Source organism: Callorhinus ursinus, unplaced genomic scaffold (genome assembly GCF_003265705.2).
Source record: "Callorhinus ursinus isolate GAN/ISIS: 27379988/994484 unplaced genomic scaffold, GSC_fseal_2.0 scaffold18, whole genome shotgun sequence".
Lineage (NCBI taxonomy): Eukaryota > Metazoa > Chordata > Mammalia > Carnivora > Otariidae > Callorhinus > Callorhinus ursinus.
In genome coordinates this window covers 11883924-11898693 of record NW_027397080.1, presented here as the reverse complement: position 1 = coordinate 11898693, position 14770 = coordinate 11883924, and the positions used below count along the sequence as shown (strand labels likewise).

Here is a 14770-nt window from a genome sequence, read left to right as displayed (position 1 = left end):
GAGGCTCAGGACTCCTGTTTCCCAGGTTGCTGCGCTGTGCAGCTGTGGGGTCCCAGAGCCTTGCACTTACAGTGTGCACGGCTCATCTGTCCATATTCAGGCCCCTGCCGGACTCCTGGCCAGACTCCTTCCCCACTAGTCAGAGGTAGGATGGACCGCCTTCTCTACAGCAGACCTGGGGACATTACCGGCTGAGGTGGTCCCACTCTCCACACAAGGCCTAAGGACGAAGATAGACTCCTTAAGGTCAGACTCCTTAGGGCACTGACTCTGGGAGGCAGCTGGAGTGAGAGGTAGGACTTCCCTAAGTGCACTGCACTTTGCAGCTTACCAATAAATCGTGAGATGGGTGTTATTATCCCCATTTTTCTTGTGGAAAAGCTGAGGCCCAGAGAGGTTAAGTCATTTCTCTAAAGTCATACAGTAATGGAGCCTGGGTTCAGGCCCAGGTTTGTGGAATTCAGGAGATCATGACACTGTCTCATGAGCTCCCCTTTGCTCCCAAGGCTACAACTAACCCCTCCTCCAGGCAGGCTGCCAGTCTTCCCTGACTACTAAGTTGTAATGTAAGTGCTGGCTTTAGAACTTAGTTCTAATCCAAGCTTGGCCCCTTACCAGCGTGGGACATGGGTATGTCACATCTTCTCTCTGAGCCTCATTTTCTACCTCTGTAAAATGGGCATAATATTATTACATACTCAGTAGGGCTGCTTTGTGGATTAGCCATGTTAATATACGTATACGTATACTGCCTGGGAGAGAAAAGGTGGGCCTTTTTCAAAATAAATGGAACTGACCACTGACATTCTGTAACTTTAATACAAATTCATCATAACTCACAAAATGGGCAACATTTAAAATAAAAATACTGCTGGGGGTGGCCCAGATTCTGGTAGATGTAGGGGCGGGACGAGATTGAGGATTCCTCCCACCTGAGAGGGATGCCAATGGGCAGCAGTTGCAAGGGGAGCCCCCCAAGTTCAGCTAGTCTGGCTCCTTTGGGATGAGTGTGGTCAGGGACCCCACGAGCTCCAAATCTAGGCTCTGCCCGAGAAAACAAAGCTGAGGCTTGAGACATTTCGGCTGCGCCTACAGATCCACCTCCTGGGGCTGTCACCCCTGGGCAGGGCCAGAGCCAGGGAGCAGGACAGCTGGAGGCTCTGCTGCTTCAAAGCCAAGACCTGGAGGTGAACCCCTGTGCACCGGCTTGTTCAGCATCCGCTCTCACTTCCTTCTGCGCCCTTTTTGTGTGGCTGGGCCCGGAAAGAAGAATCCATTTCCCAGACACCCTTGCAGCCAAAGTTCTGGGCCAGGTTTGTGTTTCCCCAATAGTGCCCCTCATCCAGATTGGGATTTGGGAATTAAATTGAGTGGGAGAGAGGCGGGCCTCATGACATCCATTTGCTGGCATGGCCAGCAGTGGAGGGAGCACAGCTCTGTGGTCCTCGGCTTCCTGATTCGGTGGCTTCCTGCAGATGGGAGCAGCGTTTCTGATCAGGACAGGCATGATGAATCTGGTGGCTGGGAGTTATTCCTGGAAATCCAGCAGAGTCTGCTCCTCCAGTCCTTCCAATGATTCTGCAAAGCCATCAGGGATGTGATAATAAATCCTGTCTAATTAAACCAGCTAAAGCAGCTCTTGTTATTTGCAACAGGATCCGAATGGAGACAGATGCCAAGCCTGATGGGAGGTCCCGGCCAATAGCCTGTCCCAGTGCTCAGGTCCTGAACGAGATGCGGCTCCCTGCACCCTAGCCTGGTCACAGAGGCCCGGATGGACCCTTATCCAAGCTTCTGGGGACCTCCATCACCCAGTGATGCTTGGCCTGCAGCTGCCTTTAGGCTACTGGTCTCTGCCTCGGGCCCGGGGCATGCCATCATCCTGCTTTTCCACCCGTGGGCTGGAAGGTGGTGGCACAGTGACTGTAACATGTGGGCTCATTGACCGGTGCCTCCCATCGGTCACAACATCATCTCTACCTGCAGGTCAGTAGGAGAAACAGGAACCATAAAGCTCTTGGTCTGGAGGTAGAAGAGGTGGTTCTCGGGCAACCCTAGGACCAGCTACTGCCTGTGTCCACTGTGGGCTGGGGTCAAGGGTAACATGGTCCATGGCTTAGTGAGGGGCAAGTCTTAGACGTGGGAGCATGAGAGGGTTCCTGTGTATCTTTCGGGCTGCCGAATGCTGGCAACACTCTGACACATCCTGAGATCAGGGCGTGTGGGCAGGAGGGAGACATAGGGAGGTGGTCCCCCTGCCCCCCACCCCCAGAGGATGGGGATGAGGGCTGGGCAGAGGCTGCCCCAAGGAGAAGCCACGTCACATCCTCGGACCAAAGCTGCCTCCCCATCAAGGTCAGAACTACAGGACATCAATGCTGATAGAGTTTAGGAATCATGGAGCATGACCTCCATTTTACAGACAGGGCAACGGAGGCTGAAGGGTAAACAAGCGGTCTGAGACCTCACGGTGGCCATGCTGGACCGGAGTCCAGGCCTCTCCTCCCCTGGGCCGCGCTCCTGCGGGTGGCCGCGGCGCAGGCGGCGTCTGGGGCTCCCTCCGCTGCCCTAGATGCGCACGGTATTGATCCTCAATGGCTGCACGTTCTTGCCATTGGCGTGGCTCTGCCCGGGGCTGAAGTAGGAGCAGAGCTTGCCCGGGAACTTCTCGCGGAAAGTGTAGAGCCAGGACATGTCGTCAGCATTGTAGAAGATGAGCAGGCCCTGATCGTAGTCCAGGAACACGCCCACCTTGTCAAGCTTGTCGCGGACGTTGAGCCGGGTCCAGGGCTCGGTGCAGGCGCTGTACTGGTTGCCGTCGTGCATGACGATGCAATAGAAGCCGCGGCTGGGCTGGATCTGGATGCTGCCCTTGCGGCTGGCTGCCTCGTGGGCCAGCCCGATCACCCACTGGGTCTTCTCCGCCACCACCACCTCCCAGTAGTGGACGCCGCTGCTGAAGGCCTCGGAGCCCAGCACCGACACTTCCACGTCGAAGCGCTTCGGGGAGTCCTGCAGCGGCTGTGGGTGCAGGTTGCCATAGGCCACGATGGTGCAGTCGTCAGACAGGATCAGGCGCTGGTGGGCAGTGCCCGGGTCCAAGGTCAGGGCGGCGGGCACTGCAGGGGACGGAGGAGGGAGAGGAGGTGAGTGGAGAGAAGGCTGTGGACCCACTCTGCCATCCTCCCTGAGGGCTGCGTTCTGGTTGGTCCCCAGGAGGCTGTGTGATGCTGAATCCTAGCCTGCCCTCACTGGTCCTCAGCTCCCTCCTCTGTAAAATGGAAGGGTGACGGCCAAGGTCCTTCCAGATTTAAACCTGGCTGCAGCAGAGCAGGGACTGTGACTGCCTGGGGCATGGAACACAGTGGGTGCTCCACAAAAGTTTGTTCGGTAAACTGCAATGAAATCCAGAATTAGGGAACTTCAGAGCTGAGAGAGCTTAAAGATTCTCCAGGTGCTGGTAATCACCCTGGTGGGGATAAGGACACGTGTGGGGGTGTTTGGGTTTCTCAATAGATGGGATCCGTGCATCTAAACGCCCTGAATGAAATGCACGGGGTAGTCCCACGACCCCCTTGCCACCCATAAATTTCCAAATGCTCAACCAGACATTCATTTCATTCATGAAAAACTTTTTTACAATGACCTAAAATTACATATTAACTCCATTTTATGTATGAACAGGATATAATTTTTGTACAGTTTTAATATACTGAGTAGTTTGGAACACTACTACCATGGAAACTGAGGGGAGACTGAATTTGTGTTGTTTTAGAACTTCATTGAGAATTGTTCACTTTTGGGGAAAATACATCTGTTAAGAAAAATGCCACTGACTCATAAAATCTACCTGTTTGGGGCCACATTTGAGGTAGAATGGTGTTTTACCTATGGTGTGAGCACCTGACTACTTCATTATGTTTTCCGGTGTGGTTATAGTGAGCACCAAAGATTGTCATGTGCAATATTTTCTTATAAATCATTTCTGTGTATTTTTCCTTTATATTATCATCAGAGTGTGGATATATACAATTTCAAGTGTATATATATATATATATATATCTTTGAGACATTACAAGTTATGTTAGGAAATGTAGGTGACAGGTCTGAAAGGGCTGTAAACCATTAATTCTGAGCCAACTCTTCCATTTGACAGATGGGGAAAATGAGACCCAGAGAGGAGAGTGGACTAATCTCAGGTCACCCAGCACCTAGTGGCAGAGTGAGGACTAATCAAGGCCATGTGCAATCTGGCCCCAGCCCTCTCCTCCAGCCTCCCTGTCACATGCCACCCAACCTCACTCAGCCCCAAAGCCTCCACTCAGACTGTTCCTCCATTGACTCCTCTCCGCTTGTAATCACCCCTGCATCTGGCTCGGACCATCCTCTGGGAAGCCTTCTTAGTTGCCCAGCAGGTGTGCTGACTCTTTCTTCTGAGCTTCCTTAACTTCGTGTCCTCTCCTGATTCTATAAGGGGTACAGTCTCCTGTGCCCACATCTTACGCCCATTTGCACCAGAAGGGCAAGAGCTGTGTACCATCCAACTAGGCTCTCCTTCGTGTGTCCGGTGCCCAGCACAGAGCCAGGCATGGTGAAGGTTTCCAGAAAGGCTCACCAAATTAAACCAACCCTGTTTGTGTTGCTCTTGGGCAGGCAGCACAGGCTGGGTCATCCTGCTCAGGGCTGGCCACACTGGCTTAGCAGGGCTGGCCATACTGGCTTAGCAGGTCTGGCTCTCAGAGTCTCTGTTTACTCTTTCCTCTGTGAGGGAGCTAATGTTCAGCCAGAAGATGCGAGAACCTGGAAGTGGCCCTCCTGAGCCTGGATGACCATTTCCAGGCCAGAGTGAGACAGAGGCGAAGAAGGGTGAGGAGAAGAATCCTGCCACCAGTTCCTAGGAGCAAAGGATTTCTTCATGTTGCTCTCTGGCCCTTCCCTTATCTGGGGGAGCAAGAGCATGATTCCACTTGGCTGCAGCATTACCCCCTGCCTCTGTCACCCCCGTTGGCTGCATGCGTGCACAGAAATAAAGCACCTCAGCGGTGGCAACGGTCCCCAACAGGGAGCAAGAACCAGTTTCTGAACTGCGCTCCCCTTCACACATCCACTAACAACACTCACCTTTGACTTGTATCAGGCTCCTTCCACGAGCTCTGTTAGGAGTCAGTTTAGTTTTGCATTTTACATTCTCCTTTCCTGTTCTCAGAACTCAGAGGGCTGAATGGGAACAATTAGGCCTATGAATAGAGGGGTCAATGGAAACACAGCTCTCTATCCAGGGACACTGAAGAGGGGGAGCAATGAGAAGGAAGACACTGAATCAGTGGCTGAATGTTCCACCCTGTTGTCCGAGTGGTCACAGTGCAGCCTGCCGAAACCAGAAGCTCCTGCCACATGGAATGTGGGAATCCCCACAGTGGCGTCAGGAGGTGAGAGCTGGAGGGAGGTGTAGGAAGTGTGTGTGAAGGGGAGGCTAGGGAAGCAAGAAGAATCTAATTAGACACAGACGGGCCACTCCTACTGGCTGTGGAATGTGGGTCACACTCAGGCGTCTGTGGCAGCGGGGCAGAGAAGGCACAAAGCCAAGGTGTGGGCAGCGCCGTCCTGAGTGCCACGCGGGAACCCGGGGTGCTCAGGATGACTGAGGAGGTCAGCAACAGGCAGAAATTGCAGCGCAGGGCATTAGGACAGGGGCTGGAGGCAGATACCAGCACACGGAGAGGAGGGCTCAGCCCCAGGCTCTTAAGCCTCATGGAGAGTCATGTGGCCACTTCCAGTGCCACCGATGAGTGGGGAGGGCGCCCGAGGAGGCAGCCAAATGGGCTCTCAGTGGCTCTGAGATTGGGCCCACAGAGATGAGGCTGCAGTACAGAGAAAATCCTGACTGCACTGAGAGCCAACTCCCGGGTGTGGACCCTCACTACTTTGAAGCCCCGGGGACTGGATAAGGGGAGGGCCTGCCACTCATTGGGTGGGCCTGGGGGCGGAGTCTGCTGGTCATTGGACAGCGCTGGCAGCGGAGGCGGGACCAGGGGTGGGGACCGGTAACTGTGTTCTGGGCCCAACCTCCCAGGGGCAGGGCTAGGGGCGGGGCCCGGTGTTCTCATTAGGCACAGGGCGTGGCCTGCTTCTTAAGGGGCTTTGACACCCCCAAAGGGTAGGCTGGGGTCCACCTCCAGGGTCTCCCATCTCATCATAAATAGAGGTTCTGTCTTCCCAGGCCCCCTTCCCACCCTCCGTGAGGCTAGGGGTGGCAGAAGTAACAGTCTTCAGACCAGAGAAAGACCCAGAAGGGGGCATGGCAACACCTTTTCCCCCTATGAGATGTCAGTCGCTGGATGGGGACTGGCAATCCCTCCACCCATCCTTTATCCGTGGGAGAGCTGCCAAACCCCAGCGAAACAAACCAGTCCCCTGGAGCTCACTAGGTTACAGGTCAGAGCTCTTTTCTAGGTCCAGAGACAAACAAAAAGCAGCTGTTGAAGCAGCCCGTCTGGTCTCCAGGTGTTTTCTCTGTCCACTAAAGCCTGAGACCTTGAGGTCAAAGGCATTGAGGGAGGGACATGGACAGTCTGCTGGCCATCGTCAACCGACCCCACATGGCCCAGGTAGCAGAGAAACCCCCTAGTCCAGCACCATCACTTGGCAGCCGGTGGCTGGTGCCTCTCTGTTCCCAAGGACAGTGGCTTGACCCTTCAAAGCCTGACAGGACAGGAGATACTACCAGCTCTTACAAAATCTGCTGCCTCAGGCTTCCCACCTATTTGGGCCCTCCAGGTCATCGTGCTGGCATTCGAGAAAGATGCTCACACCCACTAGCTCTTGGGAATGCTGCAGCAGCCCCAGGAATGCAAATCACCGTACCATTTGTCAGAAGAGGAAACTGAGGCTCCAGGGACACTTCTCGGAGTTAAGTGGCCTGCCCGAGCTGCCACTCGGGGTGGAAGTACAGTTGGAACTTGAGCTAAGGTCTTTTTACACCATGTTCTTTCCTTAACGTGGCCCCAGAAAGCCTGCTCAGCAAGACTGAGGAACCATCTGATGAGTCATGACCATCATCATCATAAACAGGTATCACGTACTTACTAAGTTCCAGGATTATTATCACAAATAGATCATTTTATTTCATTCTTATACCTACCCTGGGAGATCAATCACATCTTCCCCATCCCTGTTTTACAGAGGAGAAAACTGGCTCAGAGAGGGCAGTGATTTGCCCTGGGGTACACAGCTAGGAGATGAACACCCTGGAAGCCGAAATGATTGGATTGAGGCGAGTAGGGGGAAGGAGCGAGCAGCCCAGGGGAGGGAGGTGGCAGAAGCACAGAAGGCAGTGTCTGGTGTTCTCGGGTCTGGCTGGGGAGGAAGTTTGTGCTGGGGGGCTGGAACAATCTGGCCAGGCGCCTGGAGGAGGGTTTCCAATGTCAGCTGAAGGGTGGGACAGGAGGTGGGTGGTGGTAAAGACGGGAGGTTCGGAAGCAAGGGGAGTGACCAGTGCTAAATGGAGTTCTCAGGTGACCCAATAGGAAGCCCTCGCTGGAAGGCGGGCAGGCAGGAAGCTGCTAGAATCCAGGGGCTGGGTCCCTGGGGGCGCCTGCCCCTCCCATAAAGGGCCTTGGTTTCAGAGTGACTTCACAGGCCCTACAGACAAAGGAAGGGGCCTGGCTAAGCAGGTCACTGTTCTCTGAACTCCCCAGGGACCTGTGTCCTTGGCCGGATGTTCAGGGCACACCTACTGCTCCCTCAGCCCCTCTTCCACAGACAAGTTTTCTCTGGGCCAGTGATTCTCAACTGGGGCGATTTTCCTCGCAGGGATCATCGGGCAATGTCTGGAGACATTTTGGGGTGTCAAAACTGGGGAGGGGGGCATCTGGTTGGGTAAAGACCAGGAATGCTGCTACACACCCTACCATGCACAGGACAGCCCCCTACAACAAGAAATTATCCAGCCTCAAAGGTCAATAGAAACCCTGCCCTGGGGCAACCAGCAAGTTCCCACATCCATGAGCTCCCTTGCAAGGGACTCGAGAAGGAACTAGCATCCCGATTTTACAGAGGAGGAATCTGAGGCTCAGAGGAGAAAGTGACTTGTTCAAGGATGTGTGGCAAGTTCCACTCAAAAATATTTACTGAGTACTTACTTTATGGCACTATTCCAGTAGCAGAACTGAGCCTAGGACTCATTCATTTCTTTATTTACATATCAACAAACATTTGCTGTGTGGGCTTCTAGGGATATAGAGGGATGAATTAGACCCAGCCCTGACCTCTCAGAGCTCATGGTCTAGTGAGACAGACAGCTACACAGACATTGACAAAACAGTGAGACCAGGAAAGCCCAGGGCTACCTAAAGAAATCCTGGAAGGCTTCTCAGAGGAGGTGTTTATAAACGAGGACGTGAAGGGGAGTAGGAGTTTGTCATCAAAAACTGAGGTTTGTGGAGAGGGTTCTAGGCAAAGGGAGCAGCATGTGTGAAAGTAGAGGAGGAAGAATACGGCTCATTTAAGACCTGGAGATGGATCAGTGTCGCCGAGTATTATGGGGGTGGGGGGTGGGGAGGAGGATGAGAGAAGGGCAGGCAGGGCCCAGGTCTTGTAGGACCTTGACTGTCAGGCTGAGGTGCCTGGAGTGCCTCTCTGAGCTGTGACAAGGATCCAGCCAGTGGCAGCCAAGACAAAGAGAGCTCTTGAGACCATCTGCCTGAGGGGCTTCCCTGGGTCAGCAGCTGGGGACGTGCTTCTTGCCTCCTTGAGTTATTCTGCTTCACCCACATGTGGCCTTCCCCCTGCTGGGCCCCAGGGTGGCGGTCCCTCCAAGTCTAGGAGCACAGAGAGGCAAGGAGTACCCCAGGAGGACAGCCCAGAGTCCCACCCAGTCTGCTGGAAAACGGGCCCTTCCCCAAACTGCTGCCCCTTTTGGCAATGAGGCCACAGATCCAGATTTAAGAGTACTAGGTGCTGTCCCTTCGCTTCTGGGAAATTGGTAATGATGTATCAGATGTGGCTTTCGGTCACCTACAGGGGAGCCCCATCTCTGTCCAGCATTCATGCCCCCAGTGATGTCTTCTGCCCTCTCCATCCCTCCCTGGAAGGCCCCATCATGAACATCCTGGGATCTCTCATGCTCCTGCCGTCCCCATGGCCTTTGCTGGTGCAGTTCCCCACAGGAGGGACAATCTGGAGGCCCACCAGGCCCCACCCTTCCCCGAGTCGCAAAAGCCTCAGCCTTCAGTGCTCAGTTCAAACATCATCTGTTGAGGGCTTCTCCTGGCCCCTGCCCTGTGCCATCCAGAGCCTCCTGTTTCCCCCTCCGGGTTTCCCCAGCCCTGTGTGAGTCCCTCGTCATAGTTTGTCCCGCTGGGCTGTCAGGGTCTGGAAGGGTCTGTTTGACCATCTGTTTCTCCTGACCCCTGAAAATGCCTGGAAGGACTTTCAGTGTCTGTGGGTCGAAAGAATGAATCCAGGCACGGGGACAGAGCTCTGACTGCTGTGTGACTATGGGAAATCAGTGAGCCTCTCTGAGCCTCAGTCTCCCACCCTGTCTTCCTGGGTTGGCGTGAGGCCAGAGGATGCCTGGTTGGCTTAGTAGGTAAGGGCACAGGCTCTGGGCTCTGAGAGGTCTGAGTGCAAATCCTGACTGTAGCACTTCCAGGTTGTGATCATGGACAAGTTCCTAATGGTTCTGTGCCTCTTTCTTCAACTGAAGAAATGAGGATAATAGTGCCTACCTCTTAGGGAGAATTCCCCTTTATATCCTTGTCTCACCTTTAAAGGACATGGTGCCTTTGTAGGTTGTATGATTTCGGGTCCCAGGGTCTACTCCCTCCACTAGAAACCTGTTCACACCTTCTCTCTCTGCAAACCTCCCATCACCTGCTCTTGTCCATCATCATCCAGTCGGCAGCCTTGCTTCCTACCTCACTGGGAAAGGGGAGGTCCTCAGAAGAGAATCCTCTCAAGCTCCCACCCCTGCCCATTTACTCCCCCTCCTCTGGGCTCCCGAAGATGAGCTGTCTGGGCTCCCAGCAGACGCCGCAGCAGACCCCCCTCCTGGCTGTCTCCCTGGCCACTCTCTCTGCCCTTCGCCCTCAGCTCTGCCCTCCTTCCACCGGGTCTTTCCCATCATCCACAAATAGACTGTTACTTCTTTCACCTTCAACGGCCTCTGCCACCTTCTCTCTCCGTCCCTTAAATCAAACGCCTGCCTTAGAAATAGAAAGCACTGTCTCCACTCGCTCTCCTCCCACTCGCTCTTGGCTGGCCTCCTATCCAGCTTACGCCCCTGCGGCTCCACTAAGTTCTCATCACCGAAGACCTGCATGTTGCTGGAGAACGGTCAGTTTGGGTTCTCCCACCTGGCCTAGTGGCCTTTGCTGCCCTCAGCCACTCTCCCTACTTGGCTTCCAGGACATACCCGGGTTCCCCACCCCACTTCTCTGGCTATTCCTTCCCGGTCCCCTTGGCTGGGTCTCCCTCCTGTCCCTATGATCTGGGGAGTGCCCCAGGGCTTCAAAGTTGAGAGCAGCCCTGTCTCTCTTCTTTCACTTCCTAGGTGATGTCATCCAGGCTCATTAAATACAGTCCACACGCTGACATCGCCGGCCCTGACCCTTGGCCTCTACAGTACTAGTCATTCCATCTGCCTTCACTAAGACATCTCATCCGTATGGCAGACCTCACGTGCTTACAGCTCTGTCCTTCCAGGCACCTCGGCCTGCATCGTTGTAGTGTCCTTGTCTTCTTTCTCTCACACTTGAGATCCGATTCATTAGCAAATCCTGTTGGCTCTCCCTTCAAAGTATATCCTAAATCTGATCACTTCTCTCTACCTCCACTGCCATCACCCTACTCCAAGCCACCATCGCTCGCCTGGAGTATTGTGGAAACCTCCTACCCAGTGTCCCAGCCTCCACCCTTCACCCACTTCGGTCTGTTCTCAACCCAGCAGCGAGAGGGAGCCTCGAGGAACTTAAGCACATGCCACTGCATGTCCCCAAGCCCTCCAATGGCTCCCATCTCACTCAGCATGAAATCTGAGTGATCTGAGTGAAACTTCAGATTTCAAGTTCTCACCCTGGCCCGCAGGCCCTCAGGGTCTGGCCACTGCCACCTCCCTGACCTCACCTTCTACTCTCTTCCACTCTAGCCACACCAGCCTCCTCACTGTTCCTTGAATATGCCAGGCTTGCTCCTGCCTCAGGGCCTTTGCGCTTGCTATCCCCACTGCGAGAGACACTCTTCCCTCAGAAACCTGCATGGTTTCTGAGGGAAGACACTCTCCTTCTTCCTTCAGGCCTTTACTTCTATGCTTCCTTTCTGGTGAGATCCTCTAACTGGACCTTCTACCTAAAATCACTATCTGACCTAACACCCCCTAGCTCCCTTCCTTATCTTTTATCTTTCTCTAATGAACTATGGATTTCACTTATTTACTTTCATTTTCTCTCTCCCTATGATGTAAGATCCATGAGGGCAGAGACTTTTGCCTGTTTTGCTCACTGCTATGTCTCCAATACCTCGAATAGTGCATGGTGTGATATGTGTTGTAGGATGGATGAATGAACTGCCCAAGGCCTCAGTCTCTTCATCGGAGAATGGACATACTAATGGCCTCACGATGGCTGTATGAGGATTCACTGAGCTGAGTGATCATGCGGGACAGGCCCTGGAAGACAGCAGGTGCTTGGCAAGAAACTCTCCTCCTCCCTCTGCCCTGCCCCCATGCTGTATTCAGAGCAGGCAGCTGGGCAGGGACATAGCCCCTAGCTCCTGCCCGTGCTAACCCTTGCCTCTTCCTGGGTGCTCCTGGGGACGGGCAGGAAGGGCCTTACCTGGGTGGATGTCCTGGAACAGGGACTTCCAGATGGTGTACTGCAGGGGGCCCGTGTACTTGGAGGTTGGGAAGTCTTCATAAGTCAGATTGGTCTCATGGATTTTCCCTTTAAGCCTGGAAGGAAAGCAGGACAGCAGGTTGCATTGGGGGCTGGAGTTTGGTCCCAACACTGGGGGCCCTACAGCCACCTTCGGCGCAGCTGATGAAGGGCGAGGTCATGTATGTCAAGTCTGCCAGCCCCAGAGTCAAGTGCCTGCTTATGCCACTTCCTACTTCTCTAGCCTCATTTTCTTCAACTTTAAAATGGGTACTGAGATAGCACCTGCCTTTCAGTCTTGTGAGGATGACGCGGCATAATGTATGTAAAATGCTTACCACAGTGCTTGGCTCACGGTCAACGCCGAATACATGATGTTAGCTATCAGACTTGATCATCAACAGACCAATAATGAAGTGTTATCATTATGAAAGGTGGCTCTGGGACCAGAGAGACGTGCAGCTGAACCCTGTCTCTGCCAAATACTTGATGAGGGGCCTTGGCCAAGTAATCTAGCTTCTCTGTGCCTGTTCCTACAGGTGTGAAAAGGGGACGGCGGCAGTAACTTATCTCCAAGGGAGCTAAGAAGATTATAATAATATAAATATTATTTACTACCTACAATATCAATGTTATAAACAATATGATATACGTTTGTAATATAAATAACGTTGCACTCTAAGTAATATTCTATATGATTCTGCTTATTACATAGAGAACAACTATGAACGCAGAAAGCCTTGTTAGCCCAGGCTCTGGCACAGAGCACATGCCCCGGAACTGTGTGATGAGGATGGGGCTGATGGCGTTCTCTGCGAGCCACCCCCTGCGCCTCACTTACCGCTCAGACAGCGAGGCCACCCCGGCCAGAAAGGTGTGGCGGTCGGTCTCGGCCAGCCGCTCCTGCAGGATCTGGGCCCCCTCCTGCACCTTGCGCAGCTGCTGGCTGTAACGCTGGACTTTCTGCTCGATGTCTGTGAGCGTGCGCGCCGTGTCGGCCTCCAACTCCTCCAGCATCGCTTTCTGCCGCTCACGCAGCAGCCGGTGCAGCCGCTCGAACGCCTCCCCAATGGTGGTCCGCAAGCTTTTGGTGGAAGACTGTGGGGACAGTCATCAGGGGTTAGGCCAGGGGGAGCGGATGGGGGGGAGAGGAAAGGGTGGGGAGGGGCACGTGGAAAAGCCCGGTGGCAGGACTGGCTGGCATCGCCCCAGACAGCACATGATTCCACGTGCCCTTTAGGAAACCCACTGAGGCTTGAACTAGAGGGGCTGTGGCTTGAAAGACATCTGGGGGCAGCCTCTTCAGCCCTGGTGCCCGACGGGCTGGCTGGAGGGACAGAGCCAGGAAAGGTGTGAGGATGATGCCCAGCTTTCTGGCTTGGGGGTGGGAGGGACAGGGAAGCTGGGGGAGAGGGGGTGGGGGGGGAGAAGAGGCTGAGGTCAGTCTAGGATACAGTGAGGTCTTTATTTGTAAAAAAAAGAAAAAATCACTCGTGGGGCTCAAGCAAAGGTGACAAGGAGATCACAGATATCAGAGAGCTTTATAAACCGCAAGGTGCCGGGCAAACCTTGGTGGTCACCCGCCCTGTCCTGCCGCCCTTGAGACCCACCCCCCCAGGCGAGAAACCAGAGCTGGAGGTTAAAGCCATGATCGCAGGAGACAAGACTGGATTTGCCTACTTCTCTGCTCCCGCGGGCACTGCCGGGCCCAGGAGGGGCCTGTGTGGTGAAGGGCCCAGGCTTTAGTGCCCAACAGCCCAGGTGAGAATCCTGGCTCTGGGTCTCTAGCTGTGGCGACTTCAGTTGCCTAATGTCTCTGAGCCTGTTTTCTTATCTGTGAGAGGAGTAGCACAACCACAGCGCAGGGGTCTGGGGAAGATTAAGCAGGGGCTTGTTTGCAAAAGGCATGGCATTGTTTGAGGTGCGGAGAAAGAGCCTGATTACAGAGAGATGGTCTCTGAGCCGGGGCCTGCAGGACAGGCAGCAAGTCAGCGGGGGATGCGGGGAGCATCGCATGGCGGGACAACACGGGTACAGAAGTGTGTCCAGGCTGCAGCAGTGTACGGGACCTGCCTCTGCAATTTTACTTTGTGGGATTCTGGCTGGGAGTTCACAGAGTCAGAGACCCCGCTGTGTTCAGTGCCCAGGACTCTGTGGGAGGCTTGACAAAGGCTCAATTAGGGCCAGTTCCCTCCTGTAGCGGCGGCAGGAAGAACTGCTGGCAGCGGGCCAGCCTCCCCGCGCATGCCCACCCAGAGCGCCAGGCAGACAAAGGGGGTGGAGGAGAGGCTGGGGACGAAGAGCCAGGCTGCCTGTGGCCTCCCTGAGCCCCTCCCTGATCCCTCAGGCTTCTGTGCGGGTCACAGGTGGAGAAGACGGGGCCTGCTCTCCCTGCACCATCTGCCGCTGCCCTCCAAGGACGCCCAAATCCCACAGCCACCCCTTCCGGCTCCTTCTCGACCCCTCCATGGCAGTGTTTGGCGCACTGGCCACCCTCTACCAGCTGCATGTACTGGTTTGCCTCCCACCTCTGTGGCTGCTCCCTCTGGGCCGGCTCCTTCCGTTCTCACCTACATGCCCTCCTAGATGTTCCACCCCCACTGCTTTGAGGATGGCTCCCATGTCCTTATCCGTGGCCTTGCGTGTCTCCTGAGCACCACATTCATCTTTCCACCTGCCTCAACCACAGACTCCTGGGATCCCACAGGCCATCCAACTCTCTTGGTCCGTAAGTCAACTCTGTGTCTTTGGCAACAAACTCAACGCCACAGTGACCCTTCTAATGTGCCAAGTGGGTCAAAGCCAATGCTGTTTAGGAACCTTTCTTGGCTCCTTGATAACTAGTAAAAGACTAAATTCCTTAGCCCAGCAATCAGAGTCCTTAGTCTGATCCCAGCTTA

The 14770-nt window shown here is 54.4% G+C and overlaps 1 protein-coding gene across 2 annotated transcripts in view; it reads right to left on the bottom strand.

The window, feature by feature from the left end:
- Positions 1-800: 800 nt before the first annotated feature.
- The window catches only part of TRIM62 (tripartite motif containing 62), a 28723-nt gene continuing 14753 nt past the window's right edge, over positions 801-14770 (bottom strand). For both annotated transcript variants that reach the window (XM_025856724.2, XM_025856726.2), the window contains exons 4-6: positions 12712-12968; positions 11832-11947; positions 801-3119 (exon numbers count right to left, since the gene is read on the bottom strand). In XM_025856724.2, the coding sequence (XP_025712509.1) occupies positions 2569-3119; positions 11832-11947; positions 12712-12968 (924 nt within the window). In that variant the 3' untranslated portion in view covers positions 801-2568. The remainder of the gene's footprint in view (positions 3120-11831; positions 11948-12711; positions 12969-14770) is intronic.